The sequence below is a fragment of the Crotalus tigris genome, unplaced genomic scaffold (assembly GCF_016545835.1).
Source record: "Crotalus tigris isolate CLP2741 ecotype Arizona unplaced genomic scaffold, ASM1654583v1 scf7180000019254.217656, whole genome shotgun sequence".
Taxonomy (NCBI): Eukaryota; Metazoa; Chordata; class Lepidosauria; order Squamata; family Viperidae; genus Crotalus; species Crotalus tigris.
Genome location: NW_024097456.1, coordinates 112,503 through 128,576, shown reverse-complemented (window position 1 = coordinate 128,576; position 16,074 = coordinate 112,503). Strand labels below are relative to the sequence as shown.

Below are 16,074 nucleotides of genomic sequence, written 5' to 3'. Positions count from 1 at the left end.
TGCCTCCAGAAGCAGTAAATGCTCCAACACTGGAAGTTTTTAAGAAGAGACTGGACAGCCATTTGTCCGAAATGGTGTAGGGTTTCCTGCCTGAGCAGGGGGTTGGACTAGATGACCTCCAAGGTCCCTTCCAACTTTACTACTATTACTATTACTATTTAAATATTCTACATAATGGATTTTAAACCTGCATGAAACATACACATGCAAGTGTGAATACGGAGTGTGTATTTTGAAAAAAATAAAATAAAATGGCCCCATTCCCTTGGAATTGATACCCTTGATGGACTGTCCAAAAGGCTGCCCATCTCTATTCTGGGCAAATATTTCTATACTGGATGGACTGTCCATTCCCAGTCAGTTTAAAGTTGGTGCTCTGAGTGAAGGGAGAGCACCAAAGGCTTTTGAGGTACCTACCCAAAATGGATATCTGGATATCTCCAGACCGAGTGGCTGTTTTTCTCATTACAGTCTTTTCCACCCATTGGAGATTCATTATACTGTATTTCTTCTTTTATCCATTTCTGAGGTGACGATTAATTGACCACTCTCGTTTATAACATCACCAAGATCTATGAGCTTTTTAGAGGAAAAAAAATAGGAGATCAGTCCGTGAAAATGAGTATACAATCTATATGTTCGTCAAGCAAGAGGTGGCATCAATACAATGTGAGAAAATGCTGGATTGTGGAACATATCGGTGAAACCCATTAGCTTGAATAATATCTTCTTGCCTTCTGTCTGTGGAGATTCTCAGTCATCCAGGTCATGGTTATCCCAAAGGTGCTTTTTCACAAAGCAACTGGACTTTCTTGTTTTTCTTTGAAGACGTTTTGCTTCTCATCCAAGAAGCTTCTTCAACTCCCCACCATCCAGTCAGAGCTGAAGAAGCTTCCTGGATGAGAAACGAAACGTCTTCAAAGAAAAACAAGCAAGTCGAGTTGCCTTGTGAAAAAGCACCTTTGGGACTTCTTGCTTTCTCTTGGGCCCTTTGCCCCTCCTGATTTAACTAATAATAATGCTAGTTCTCAAAAAATTTCATTAGGAAGCACCGACCTTATATGCCCTTTTTATTGCCTGTCATGTCTCCAGGCTCCAAGGGTAACAATGGGGGGGGGGGTGCAGTTTTTGGAAGAGTGCCAGAGTTGGAGGAGAAATTTTGCCTGTGCTATATCTTGTTTCAAAATTCAGTAGGCCGGGTGGCATCTCAGTCTGTGTGATGTGCTTGGTTTTTCATCTGGCTTTGGTGGGTTAGGCAAAAATGTTTTGTCTGTTTGTATTTGCTAGAGATGATTCATTTTTAACATGTTGGGCCTCTGGGTGGATTACTAGTCCCTGGGCTTCTGAAGTTCAGACCCTAGCTTCTATTTTGTATTCAGTCAGGCGTTTTGTATCTCTTATATCCTTCACTGTCCTTCTGTGGAAAGAACAGGAAACAGCAATCAAAAGAATGGATCTGTATTTTGGCGTTTTGATAACCATTGGGGCTCACTTTGGACAAATCCTTTTATCTCCTTAGTTTACATTTTGGGAGGTAGATGATTTCTGGCTGGTAGAAAACACTCTTACAAATGGATCTGCTCATCAAAACATTGGATAACATTCCACCATATTTTTTTTTCCTGATTATTAACATCTGATCTCAAAAGACTGAGGTACTTTAATTCCTTTGAGGATCCTGGCATCCACGGTGCTACTTTTTTTAAAAATTCTGTGTCTTAATCAGCAGCTTCTTTACAGACAATAGGGAGCAAAATTATTTATCTTCTTGCCAAATGAACTTTTTATTATCTTTCATCAATGTAAGCTGTCAGGGAGTTGGAGCAATTCAGGGGCCTACACCTTTAATAAAGTATATTATCATTACCACCATATCAGGAAAAGTTTCTGCTACTACTTGCTTCACCTGAACAAAATATTAAGACCACAGGGGAACAAGCCAGATTTGATTTTTGGTAGTCAACTGGTAAGCATAGAGGGCAAAAAGAAATTGCATCTACTCATTATAATATCCTGTGAAACCTTACTAGTTAATGAGAGACATAGTTTCTTTGTGGCTGTGTGCATACACCACACTGAACATAGTTAAACAATTAACCCTCTTTCAGAGTTTGCACAATTCACTGAGCTTTAAACTGACCAAGTGAATGAGTCTTACAAGACATTCTCAACCACAAAAATAATAATTAAAAAAAACTTAGCAAGGTTAATATTCTCCAAGAGTGACAAGTGCAAGCAAAATTGATGGATCTTTAACTAATCTGATTATGTAAATACAGTCTTTAAGTAATAAAAGGTGACAAGCATATTGCAAATTATTTGTATATATTCTTAGCAGATAGCTTTTCTTTTTTAAAAAATAAAAAATTGTGCCCTCGAGTTTCTATAACTATTAAGAGTTCATTTGGGAAATATTGCCTGCCACCCAGTGTCCAAAATCAAATTATTTGAACCTATATATTTAGGAAAGAACTGATTAACACTTAACAGTTTATGTTTAATATAATTGCTTAAACCAAACCAAACCATGAAAATACACTATTATTACTCTTATATATTCAAAAATATAACATCATAGCTCCCAATTCTTTAGCTAGTATTGACCTGCTGATACTTTCCCAAGAACCTAAAAAGTTGTAATCTATCAGTATAGTATTCCTGCAAATTCAAGGCACAATTTCTAGGTGTCGTCCAAGTTTTTTCTGGGTCTGACACTCAATATGGCGATAACCATTTGGGACCACAACTTCCAGTTTATGCCATAATCTTTCAACTTCATTTTTCAGATCTTCATACTTTGTGATCTTCTCCAGTTCTTTGTGTTCATTTCTAGTATCCCCTGGTATTGCCACCTCAATTATCCGCACTTTCTTCCACAGTTAAATCTGGTGTGTTATGAGCAAATATTTTATCAGTTTGTTGTTCAGAAATCTCACAAAATTTTAATTTGTTTATTTTCAACTACTTTTTCAACTTTATACGCCCACCAATTTTTCATCACTGGCACATGATAATTTTTATAGATGTTCCAGTAAATCATTTTGGCAACTCTGTTATGTTATTGTTTATAAGCAGTTTGTGCAATCTACTTGCATGAGCTGAGTATATGATCTACTGTTTCTTCTGCTTTTTTACACAATTTGCATTTTGAATCATTTGATGTTTTTTTAATTCTGACCTTGATTGTGTTAGTTTGAACAGCCTTCACTTTCTTTTTTTAATGTTCCAGTTATAAGCCTTTGCCAGTTGTCAAGCCTTCAGTTTCTTTTTTTTAATGATCAAGTTGTAAGCCATTGCCAGATTGTATTTTTATCCATTTCATTATTATTATTCCTTTCAGATATTAGAGGACTTACTGGGCTGAGCAAACACACATAAGCTCACACAAATCAGCTTGCCAGGCTGACTAAAAATAACACCTTAGTTTTTTTTAATTAACTAAAATATGTATTTTTTAGCATCCAGAGTACCCAGCCTCTGTAATTTGAACTGCTGCTCTGTTGCCTCCTTGTCTCGAAAAGCAGAGGCACTGCTCTGGCACTCCAGGGCCAGCTGTTGAGGGCATTTGAGAGCAAACTCCAGGCTGTCATTCCTGCTGCTTGCCTGGCTCTCTGGCATTTTTAATATTTAACAAGGACCTAACAAAGCTAAGGAAAGGTAAGCAAAGGAAGAGAAGACACCTACAGTGCCACCCAGTTGGCCCTTTCATCTCCCAGGAGCTACTGAATCCCAGCCTGGGGTGAAGTCCTCCTCCTTCACTGCAGTTTTTGAAGTGCCAGCCTATACCCATTGCCTTGACGTTCACAGCTTCCTAGAGGAGGCTGGGGATGGGCTGCTGCCCTAACATTGCAAAGAAGGAATCTGAGGGGATAGCAGCTCAATCTGGGGCAAACCTGCCCTGCCTCATTTTACAATATGGTGCTCCTGCTCATTCTATTGGTAGACTCTGAAATCCTATCCTTAGTTGACCAGATATGATCAGACTGACCGTGTTGTGAATGAGAAGTTTTTCAGTTCCCATCTGGATTTCTCCTCATGAAGGGGGGAAGGGTCCTTTGCATAGTTTTGAAACCAATACACCCAACCTAGCAGCACCTCTGGCTAGGAAGGAGTTCAAAAACAAAAAAGGAATATTTAGGTGTGAAAATTGGGCTGAGGAGGATATAGTAAGTATGTATTAGACTTTCTTTACAAAGATGATCTATGTAGGCCAGGATGCGGTTTACATAGCTTTATACTCTGGACTTAATAGTTTTACTGAGAGGCTGTTTTAGATGACCTTGTGTTTTCTTTTATTTTCTTCAAAATACAATAGAAGCCATACTCCCTCGGAGGGAGAGCTCTCCTAATCATTCTGCAGAGTGGGGCCTACAACACTGTCAGCCACCCCACCGCTTACTCTGATGGTAAAACTACTTGTCATTCATGATTTGTGATCCAGACCAAGCTGATAAAGAAGTCTTGGGAGAAAAGTAATACCAGGCTCCACATTTGGACTAAGTCATTGTGGCTGGTGCATGCTGGAAATGACCATTGTGACCAAATTTATTTTACAATAAATGGGCTTCCGTAACTCTCTAAAAGCCAGAGTTTATTCTTGCGTTGTCCTGATAAAATGCTGAGTTCCAGAATTCCAGAAAAGCATTAACTATCCTAGTTCTCCTATTCCTCTGAATCAGATTTTAAGTTGGGAGGGGGAGAGAGAGGGGGTGAATAGAAAGCAGAAATGTGTTGCTTTTCCCTTACAATTCTGCAGTAGAAGGAAGAATCTTTCTTCCCCATTAAGGGCCTACCCTGAAACTGATTGGATATACAGGATTTGTCCTCAAAGCCATAACTGAACACCCGTAAGAATGTAGAGTAGCTCTTACTGGTTTTTAAGAGGGCAAAGCCATTTACTAAGGAGCCTTCTTTAGACTTAAACCTATACTTTCCTTCTTTTAGTTTGTTCCATAGGGCTTAAAGTGTTGGATTGACATCAGGGCATCCAAGTTCAAATCTACACCCCAGTTCAACGGGGAAGCCAAAAACGCTTAGAAACACCAGAACTATGTTACTAAGTTAACAATTCTAGTGTTAACAAGCATGGCAAGAAAAGTTGTAAAATGGGGCAAAACTCACTTAACAACTGTCTTGGTTAACAAAAAAAATGGGCTCAATTGTGGTCGTAAGTCAATGACTATCTGTATAAATTAGATATCAATCTAAATAAATAAATGAACGTAGCTTACCCTCCTGTTCTCATGGCATTGGTTACTTCATCCCAGATCATGATTTAAGCAGTTTTATATCACTGTTTTCCATACTGAAAATCATCCAGCAATCCCCAAGCAAGAGAACATCAAGAAAGCTAGAAAACTGCACCTACATAGCAACCGTAATTTTAATTGCCAGGCAAGAGCTAGGATCATCTGAGGTTGGTTTGTGAGTGCATACCATAAACCCTTCCCTTCAACTGCAGAAATCCACTTAAAACATTAAAAGCATAAACCTAGATGGTAATAGAATGTCTGGAGAATGATAGAATGTTGGGAACAGAACAGCCTTCCCCTACCTCGTAACCTATGGCTGGGGACAATGGACATTGTAATCTAGCTCCTGAGGTAACAAGTTGGGGAAGCTGATTAACACATTTTTCTCCTGGTACATTGACATTTTCTAGCCTGTCACAAACAGGTCAAACAGACTTGCTGCTTCATTCTTACCATTCTCTCTTTTGACCCCAGGTCTCTCTGATAACACAGCTGATCTGGAAAAGAGAAGACAGATCTATGGACAGAACTTTATCCCCCCAAAGAAGCCCAAGACCTTCCTGCAGTTAGTGTGGGAGGCACTTCAGGATGTGACCCTAATCATTCTGGAAATTGCTGCTATCATCTCTTTGGGACTATCTTTTTATGCTCCACCGGGTGAAGAAAGTGAAGGTAAGATTGGATCCCTGCCATCTCTGCCATGACATCCACACATGGGTGGACTTCCTCATTTCAAGAAATTGTGGAACATTGCTGTGGAGCATTATGGGAAAATATAACTAAGTGCCACTATTGAAACCTCCCACAATGCCCCATGGCCATCCAGTGCCGGAAACTGTTTGATTAGAGTATTTATATACTATTCTTGTCACACAACCAAGGACAATTCACAAGACAGATCCCTAAAATAAATCAAAAGCTCCTCATCAAAGCCATAAAATAGCCATAACAACAGCAGTAGAATTTGACCCATCATCAACAGATAAGACAGTAGTACATCAGACAGTGTTTGGATTCTGAATGCCTAAAAGAATAACATTCTTTTGATCATCTTCTAAAAGCTATCCAAAGTTGGGGCTGTCCAAATCTCAGCAGTGGGGGAGAAACTGTTCCAAAGGGACACAACAGCCATTGAGAAGACTTGGCCTCTTACTCTTCTCAACTCTTGAGGCAGGAAATTTGAAGGATGTCTTCTTGATTGAGCAGGCAAACTCCTTTCAAAGGAGATACTCCCTAATATAATTTGTAGAGGAATCATGGAAGGTCCTTGATGGACCTAGAAAGTGCAATTCTCTGAAACTGACAAGCACTTCAATGGAGATGGCAGCCAAGTGATACAAAACTTTCTTTGCTGCCACCTAATGATCCATGGGTTGGCCAGTCAACCAGGCAGCCCATAGTTTCAAGGACTTTTAGTTCAATTAGTCCACAGTATAATAGAAATGCGGGGGGAAACCAAAGCACTGCAATATATGGAATAAATCAGAACATTGTATGTACTAAATCTGGAGGATGTACAGTAAGTATATGACATGGATAGGGCTCAGATTTACATCAAGGAAACCACCAATCACAGCCATTAGAATAAAGTTTGTAAGGGCAACAAGATTTAGGCTAGCATGATTTCTTGCTAGCTTCGCTATGGGAGGGGAACAATTGTGTAATTATGTGGCTATGACATCAAAGCCTTGTCCTAAGATGGTGGATCCATCTTCCTTTGCAGATCAACTGGGAGAGCCAAGAGACGTTGATTCTGCATATTAGTCTGCCCAACTTTATCAAATTTCTTCATGCTGGCTCATCCCTATGTCTGCTAGGCTGCTTCATCTTTTTACTTATATTTGTAAGCTTGTACTATGCAAAAGGGATTATGCAAATGGGAGTATACAACAACAGTCTGAAATTGAGACTTATTTTACCAGTTTTGCCCAGGCAAGATCAGGGTATTCAGGTTAATTTAATTCTGTTAACATCCATTTACTTACCTACTAATGAGTTTAATAGGTAAATATTAAACTCCAACTTCTCCCTCAATCCATTTGGAGCAGATAGGAGAAATCATCCAGTTCTATGCAATTTTGCAATGGTCTGTATGCATCAACAGACAGAACAATGAGGTTAATAATATTTATATTTATGGCACCTCATCTTGACAGTTGTATGAGACTTAGGCCTATTAATACTGCAATATTAAGTGGTAAAATCAGCAATCTTTATAGCTGTTGCCTCACTCCTAGGGAATAGAATAGAATAGAATAGAATAGAATAGAATAGAATAGAATAGAATGGAAGGGAAGGGAAGGGAAGGGAAGGGAATAGAATAGAATAGAATAGAATAGAATAGAATAGAATAGAATAGAATAGAATAGAATATCTTTATTGTCACTGTGTATCTCACAATGAAATTAAGCGCTGTCCACAGTGCACACTACACACAAGTAAGAACCACAAGTAAAAACATACAGATCTGTAGCTATTGGAGAAGGAGAGATGACTGTAAGAAGGAGGTAGGCACTATCTACACCAAGATGTTTGGACTTCAACTCCCATAATTCCCCAGCCAACATGATGGTTGGGGAATCCTGAGAGTTGATGTCCACACATCTTAAAGTTGCTGAATTTGAGAAACAGACAGTTGGACTTCTAATCCCCTGCAGCCCCAGATGTTGTGGCTGATAGAATCATGGCACCTCTTCCTGATTTAAGTGATGTGTGATCAGAGTAATAGGAGCCTTCCTGTAACCAACATTTTCTTTTTTTCCTCCTTCCAGTCTGTGGGAATGTGTCAGGGGCTGCAGAGGATGAGGGTGAGTCAGAAGCTGGCTGGATTGAAGGTGCTGCCATCCTACTGTCAGTGATCTGCGTAGTGCTGGTCACAGCATTCAACGACTGGAGCAAGGAGAAGCAGTTTCGAGGTCTGCAAAGCCGCATAGAACAAGAACAGAAATTCAATGTCATCCGCAATGGGCAACTGGTCCAAATTCCCGTGGCTGAGCTGGTGGTGGGAGACATCGCCCAGATCAAATATGGTAAGAGAGAAGGCAGAAGCTAATGATCACTCAACTTAGTCCAGCCCTGCAAAGGCAAATTCAGCCCTGTATGGAGATACCTCAGGGACTGGATTTAAAACAATCCTGATATCTAGTTTCTGTCTCTGGGTATACCAAAGATACTTAGTAAACAAAGTGTTCTCCAGCATGGAAGGAATGTAGAATCCACGAATGGGTTTTAGAAGTCCTCTAGCCCAGTGGTTCTCAACCTGTGGGTCGGGACCCCATTTGGGGTCGAACGACCATTTCACGGGGGTCGCCAAACAACGCAGTCCGCCATTTTTTCCCCCTTTTCCTTAGCTGTGCTACTCCCTTTTATTCTATTGGCTTTTGAAAGCCAATAGAATAGACTCTCTTGAATAGAGTCTAATTCTATTGGCTTTCAAAAGCCAATAGGAATTGTCCAGGCTGTCTCTGCCCTGCTGAGCCCGCCAAAAGTCCCATTCTGCAAACGGTGCTGCACCAGTTGAGTAGTCCTCGACTTACGACCGGTTGAGTAGTCCTTGACTTACGACTGGTTGGGGGTCGCGGCATTAAAAAGGTTGAGAACCACTGCTCTAGCCCAATTAGACCAATCAATCAAAGTACCACGTCTCTTCAGGACTGGACCATGCCCCAGTTTCTTTTTGGTCTCAGCCCTGAAGAGACGTGGTACTTTGGCTCCCAGAATAGTTTTAGGAAGACAGGTTGTATTTTTACTTATCTATTCTTGGATTCTTCATTCCCTTTGCCAGCTAGCCAACGCTGGGCTCAGCGCTGCCTTAGCTTGCAAATAAGCTGTGGTTTTTGCCTTCTGTTTGCCTTCGGCAGCAATTCTATCCACTGATCAGCTGATCGTCATGATCGTCGCTTTCTGCGCAGCGTGATGATCAGACTTCCCTGGTCACAACATTTCCAGATTTCTGGTTGTTGGTTTTTTTTTTTTTTTTTTTTGCTGTTTTTACACAGAATTTTTAGATCTCGCCCTTTGCCTTCCCTCACGGACCGTCGTGGTGCCATTTTGAGGCTCACCGTGCATTCGTTGTCTTTTTGCCGGTTCCTTACCACTGTCTGCGTGGGCAATTAGGAAAATTACAATCCTTCTCAATAAAAGTTTTAACTGGCGAGGGACAGTATCCTGGAGTTCTGGGGGTATAGGGGCTCCTATATCTCTCACTGTGTTTCAGGTTCTTCTTTGTCTCTGCTCTCACGGGTGCCATTTTAGGCCACCACGTGGCTGACAAGGGAATTTTTTTCTGAACTCATTCCTCTCTGCACCATGCAGGTTTATTACATATTCATTGGCCTTTTTTATCAGCAGGCTCTCTTGGAATATACAGTGTTAAGCACCTCCACATCTTTGCATGTTAGGTTTCTCTATCTGTTAAACTACAACCAAATTGGGCTATTTCTTTCCTTGCCTGTTCCGCTGTCTGCATCTAGTGGCCTGGCAATTGCTGTCCTAGCCACCACTAAGTGAGACACAAGGGTCCCCCGTTAAAATAAATAAATAATAATAATAAAAATAATAATAATAAATCAATTGTTTATGATAACAAATAACCAAGGACAGTAAACAATTGGAAAGGGAGAGGACAACTCCCTGGGTGACGCATGCAATCCATCGTGCAATGTGACTCGTGTAGGCCTGTACCACCTAGATGGGCCGTAGCCTCATCTCCTGCAGACCAGGATAGCTTCAGCGATCTGCTGGAAAACTCCTGTTTTTTATTCACCATGGCGGATAACACCGTTTCACAGGCTTTCACTTCCAGTGGCAATAAGAAACATAAGTCGCCCAACCAAGAAGCGGCTGCGAAGATCAAAGCCAAGACTAAACGGACCTCTAAAACGGCCGAAAAGCAGGCTGGTAGCAGACACAGGGCACTGGAAAGGCAATTTTCCAAGGCCCAACAATGTGCAGTGGAGGTCCCACCAGCCTCAACCTCTCCCCCTCTTACATCCACAGAGGGCCCACACCCTTCGTCCTTTGCATGGGCTTGGTCCTCTGAACAAGCTTTAGAGCAGGGCTCTTCACTGGGGTTCGGCCAGGATTTTTCTCTCTTTGAACAGGATCTCAGAGTGCAGATTCAAGATCCGATACCAGGAACTGAACACATATCTCCCTCAGTCACTTGTGGAGCCCTGGGTAGCTTCTCCCTTATGTGCCCGTCCCAGGTTCCATCTGTGTCATTCACACCTACAGCGGCGGATCTCCGGTCCCTGAAACAACCATCATTCACTCTTCAGCTCCAGGCCATGATTTTGCAGGCAGTTGCTCAAGCCATGGCGGCTTCAGCGAGGGCCCCACTGGTCCCAGGGCCGTCAAACCCTCCTCCATCCGCGGGGACTGCACGGGCTGGGGATTATGAGTTCCTGGATCTGGCCTTGCTGCAGTATTCGGGTGGCAGCGTAGTATCTGAATATTCTGAACAGGCCCTCGAAGAGGGTCTGTGGTCAGATGATGAGGACACTCACATGGATGCCACTCCCTTGGTCGGCATGTTCAATCCTACCTTTTTCCCTTTGCTCTTGTGCAAGGCCTGCACCACTGGAAAGATCGAACAGGTGAGAGCCCAAGCATCCGATCAGGATTCTGGCCAGAGTTCTGATCCGCTGTTTTCGGAACCAGTCACCAAGAACCAGCAGATACCTTGCCCTCCCATGTTTTTGAAATCCGTTCAGGATCAATGGGGATCCCCTGGCACCTTCTCAGCTCTTGGGGGAATAGACCGCAAACTTTTAGATACGGTCTCTACCCTCAATGACGCATTGGAGGTTCCAGGAGTAGACGAGTCTCTTTCTCCCATTTTGTCAGACTCCAAGATCCCAGGGGATATGTCTGAAGCTCTGAAGGCCGAGGACAAAAAATTCGAGGTTTCCTTCCATAGAACACACCAGGCCTCGGCGTGGGCGATAAGAGTTCCACATCAAACTCCTTTTTCACCAGGATTTCACTGCTGTGGCTTCACGAACTTCAGTCCAGGATCTCCCCGGACGAGTTAAGAATGCACCAGGATGTCACAAAATTACAGGCAGCACTAGAATACATGGTGGACGTGTCTCTGCAGTCGGCCAGGTTCTCGGCCCATACCATACCCTCTAACATTGCCGCACGTAGGTTGTTCTGGCTTAAGAACTGGCATGCCAATATCAGGCATAAATGGAGGGTGGCTGCTGCCCCGTATAAGAGCGGGCGTCTCTTTGGGGAGGCCGTCACTCCTTACCTGGTGGAAAACAGAGAAAAGAAGAGAGTACTCTTTCATCTTTCCAAAAGAACAGGCAGACGTTTTAATCCATACAACCGCCGTCCCTCTTTTCGGGCAGGCTTGGACCAGGCTTCGGGGAGCGGATTTTTCCAGCAGGGTCGGATCATTCTTCAGACTGGTCCGGCTACAGAGACAGGCCCAAACCACAATTTCAGAACAAATGGCCCTTTCGTGGTAGGGGAGGTCGTCCCTTCCATAGGTCAAAATGACTCGGAACGGACTCCTCCTATAGGCGGCAGACTGGTTTATTATTTCCACAAATGAGAAGACACCACCACAGACACTTGGGTTCTCACCACCATCAGAGACGGTCTATCCCTGGAGTTCTTCACACACACATTCTCGGCGGTTTATTGCGTGTCCCCTGTCATGAAATCCCATAAAGCAGGGTCTCATGAAAGAGGCCATTCAACATCTACTAAATATAGAGGCCATAGAGCAGGTGCCTTTGGATCAATTGGGGCAGGGGTTCTACTCCATCCTCTTCATGGTTCCGAAAGCCTTGGAGGGATGGAGAGCGATACTTGATCTCAAGGTTCTAAATTCGTACCTAATGTATCACAAGTTCAAGATGCAGACTCTTCACTCCATCTTGGCTAGCATTCGTCAGGGGGATTGCCTGATGTCAATAGATCTTACAGAAGCATACCTTCATATTCCCATACATCCGGATCACCGACAGTTTCTCAGATTCAGGTATTCCAACCATCATTACCAATACAAGGCCCTGCCATTTGGCCTATCATCAGCCCCCAGGGTCTTCACCAAGGTCCTGGCAGTTCTAGCTGCACAGCTCAGGTTGGTGCCGGTCCGCATTCAGTGTTACTTGGATGACATTCTAATCCAGTCGTCCTCGGCACTCAATGCTCAGTCGGACGTGGCTCTAACAATCAAGATGCTCCAGGATCATGTGTTTTTGATCAACTTCCAAAAGAGCCACTTGACTCCAGTCAACCGACTGTTACATTTAGGCTCAATAATAGATACCAATCTGTGCCAAGTTTTCTTATCTCAGGAACATCAAGTCAGCATACGGACTCTGATCCTCAAGGTGCGCAGGGAAAAACAGGTGACCCTAGCCCTGCTCTCGAAGCTGTTGGGGAAACTGATTTCATGCATTGCCATAGTGCCCTGGGCCAGATTCCATACGAGACAGCTCCAGTGGTTTCTGCTTCCCTACCAGAGGTGAGGCGTAGCCTGCTTTCCCCAGAGGGTACGGGTCCCAGCACAGACGCTCACATCCCTTCTCTGGTGGCTATCCCCGGCTCTGTCCAAGGGATCCCTTTTCAGGGAACCGGTCCGAGTAACCTTGACCACGGATGCCAGCCTATCCAGATGGGGGGCACACCTCCAATTTCAATTCGCCCAGGGTCAGTGGTCCCACCGGGACCTCAAACAGAACATCAACTGGCTAGAGCTCAGAGCTACACACCTGGCGCTTCGCCATTTTTGCAAAATGATTGCGGGTTGTCACATGTTGGTCTTGACGGACAACGTGGCGGCAAAAGCCCATGTAAACAGGCAGGGCAGAACTCAATCTCGGGCCCTGATGTCCAAAGCCCGGCTACTAGGATCATGGGTGGAGCGGAATCTTCTTTCCCTGAAGGTGGAGCATATCTCAGGGGAGGCGAACCAACAAGTGGATTACCTGAGTTGCTCTACAGTAGATCATTCAGAGTGGCATCTGCATCTCTGCCTCTTCTGGGAGATCACACATTGGTTTGGTCGACCCACGGTCAACCTATTCGCCTCCCCAGCGAACGCCCAACTTCCCCGGTTTCTCTCTCGGTTTCCCTCTCAGGGGTCGGAAGAAGCAGATGCCCTCCGCAGTCCTTGACCAGAGGGACTGCTGTATGCCTTTCCACCTTTTCCTCTGATTCCAGCTGTCATCAGGAAACTGTTGCAGGAACAAGGGTAGCTGCTATTTGTGGCCCCACATTGGCCAAGGCGACCATGGTTCGTGGATCTTGTGAACCTTGATGTAGCTCCTCCATGGAGAATTCCTCCAGATCGAATAATTTTAACGCAAGGGGTCATACAACACCCAGACCCGCAGTGGCTCCAATTAGCCGTCTGGCATCTGACCGCCAGTTCCTGACATGGGGATCTTACTCCTCAAGAGTGATATCAATGATTCATGCTTCTAGGCAGCCGGCAACAAATAGGATCTACGATGCCACTTGGAGAAACTTCTGCACTGGTGTGATTACAATGGCTTGTCCATCTCTTCTGTCACTATCCCGAGGATACTGGAGTATCTCTTGGAGGGAGTGGATATGGGCCTAGCACCCAGTACTATCTGCAGGCAAGTGGTGGCTCTCTCCACAGTTTTCACATGTGCCAATTCTGCACTGTTGTCTCAAAACCCAAGGGTGCGATCCTTTATCAAGGGGGTTACAAATAGCAAGCCTCCTGTAGTCCATCATTACCCCACTTGGAAGTTGCCCCAGATTCTACAGGCTATTGTAGGATCCCTCTTTGAACCCATCAGATCTTGTACTCTTCGTCTCTTGTTTCATAAGGTGGCCTTCTTGGTGGCAATCACATCAGCAAGGCGTGTTTCAGAACTGGCAGCTCTTTCTGTTAGGGAAGACTTGTGCACCTTCCACCATGACAGGTGGTACTGGGGTTGGACCCTTTGTTCATCCCCAAGGTAAACACATTGTTTCATCGGACACAGGAGATCGTGTTACCGGACTTTTGTCCCAACCCGTCACACATCCTGGAGCAGCAGTGGCATTCCCTGGACGTGCGCAGGGCACTGCGTTATTACCTTAAGAGGACTGCACCTTTTTGTAAATCTGAGGCACTTTTTGTCTACTATTGCCTGGTGGATTAAGGCCTGCATTGCAGAATCATACCAGGTTTGCTCCTTGCCAGTTCCAAGCAGTATAACGGCACATTCCACATGCAATGCTTCCACATCGGCTGCGTGGCAAACTCAGGCTTCCATAGTTGACATCTGTAGGGCAGTGACGTGGTCATTGCCTTCACCCTTCATCCGTTACTACAAGCTCGACAAATTGCTTCTGCAGATGCTTCTTTCGGCCGCCGGGTCTTACAACAGGTGGTACAATTCAACACCAACACTTGACCAGCCTGCGGCCCACCCATGGGGTCACATAGGCTTTGGTATGTCCCATTCATGGATTCTACATTCCTTCCATGCTGAAGAAGGGGCATTGTCTTACCTGAACACCTTTTCTCAGCATGAGGAATGTAGAATCCACCCTCTCCCTTTCAATTCCGAAGTCAGGTCAGTGTCAGCAGTCTGGGAGCCAACATGTCACACAATCATTGGCTTCACCCTTTTTGAAACTGGGGCATGGTCCAGTCCTGCAGGGGCGTGGCAACTTTGATTGATTGGTCTAATTGGGCTAGAGGACTTCTAAAACCCATTCATGGATTCTACATTCCTCATGCTGAGAAAAGTTGTTCAGGTAAGACAACGCCCCCTCCATGATGCCCCAGAGAGGGCTGGTGGTTCAACTTTATACAAGCTTCTTTTACAATTGTACCATAATGCAAAGATGCACAGTCTCAAAGCTTATGAGCGGTCATCAGGGATGAAAATTTAAGATTATCTAAGACTATGTCTAGACAAAAGCTTTTTTCCCCCTCATTATGCCACTGCTCTTTCATTTCTTGTTTCTCAAGGAATGCAATGAATTGACCACAGAACTCTGTTCTGTGATCATTTCAAACAACCTACACAATAGAAATCTACACTATTTTGCCCATCCATCCAGGATTTAGATAAAGTGTTCTTTCCCCTGTTTACTTCCAATAAAATGGCAGTGGCAAATATGTGTGCACTGCTGTCTTCGCATCTATTTTGTTGTACTACTTTACACTTAATTCCAGAAATATCATTATTGCAAACATGCATATCTTTTTTTTTAAAAAAAAAATTCCCACTGAAGTTTTGGAAGCACTAAGAAGCACTGTGTATCACTGTTTATCAAATAGCAAGCAAGCTTATTCCTCTTTTAGTAATTAAGGAAGCAAAATGGGTAGCTCTATGTGACATCCATTGTAGATAAAAAGGGCATAAGATTATAGGCCCCCAGTATTTGTTGACAGAATTAATTGCTTAACCTCTTTCTCTTCCCTCCTAGGTGACCTGCTTCCTGCCGACGGAGTGCTTATTCAGGGGAATGATCTCAAGATAGATGAGAGCTCCTTGACGGGAGAGTCAGATCATGTTCGCAAATCAGGGGACAAAGATCCCATGTTGCTATCAGGTGAGGGACATCTGACAGTCTTCCTAGATCAACCAGACAAAAAACATGACAAGATGAACTAATTCTACCTTAGAGTAAAGCTACATTAACTTTAACAGAACCTTACAAGTCTAAAGACACAAAGTATCCACCTCCACGTTTAACTAGGGCAAGTCTTTCCTAAGTTTCTTTCTCTGACGTTATGCAACTGTGGGCTCCTACCGCTCTTATCCGATTGTTTCCTAAGCAGCATCTCTTCTCTTTCCCCAAGGTCATCTATATATTCCACTACAACTCTGGC

General features: G+C 43.7%; 1 protein-coding gene and 1 long non-coding RNA gene across 8 annotated transcripts in view; one reads left to right on the top strand and one right to left on the bottom strand.

Moving 5' to 3' along the window:
* ATP2B3 (ATPase plasma membrane Ca2+ transporting 3) overlaps positions 1–16,074 on the top strand; it is a 129,005-nt gene that overhangs the window by 52,800 nt on the left and 60,131 nt on the right. For all 7 annotated transcript variants that reach the window (XM_039361337.1, XM_039361338.1, XM_039361339.1 and 4 more), the window contains 3 exons: positions 5,727–5,924; positions 8,024–8,281; positions 15,669–15,794. In XM_039361337.1, the coding sequence (XP_039217271.1) occupies positions 5,727–5,924; positions 8,024–8,281; positions 15,669–15,794 (582 nt within the window). The remainder of the gene's footprint in view (positions 1–5,726; positions 5,925–8,023; positions 8,282–15,668; positions 15,795–16,074) is intronic.
* LOC120316120 overlaps positions 1–16,074 on the bottom strand; it is a 41,387-nt gene that overhangs the window by 21,321 nt on the left and 3,992 nt on the right. The gene's annotated exons all lie outside the window — the stretch shown is intronic.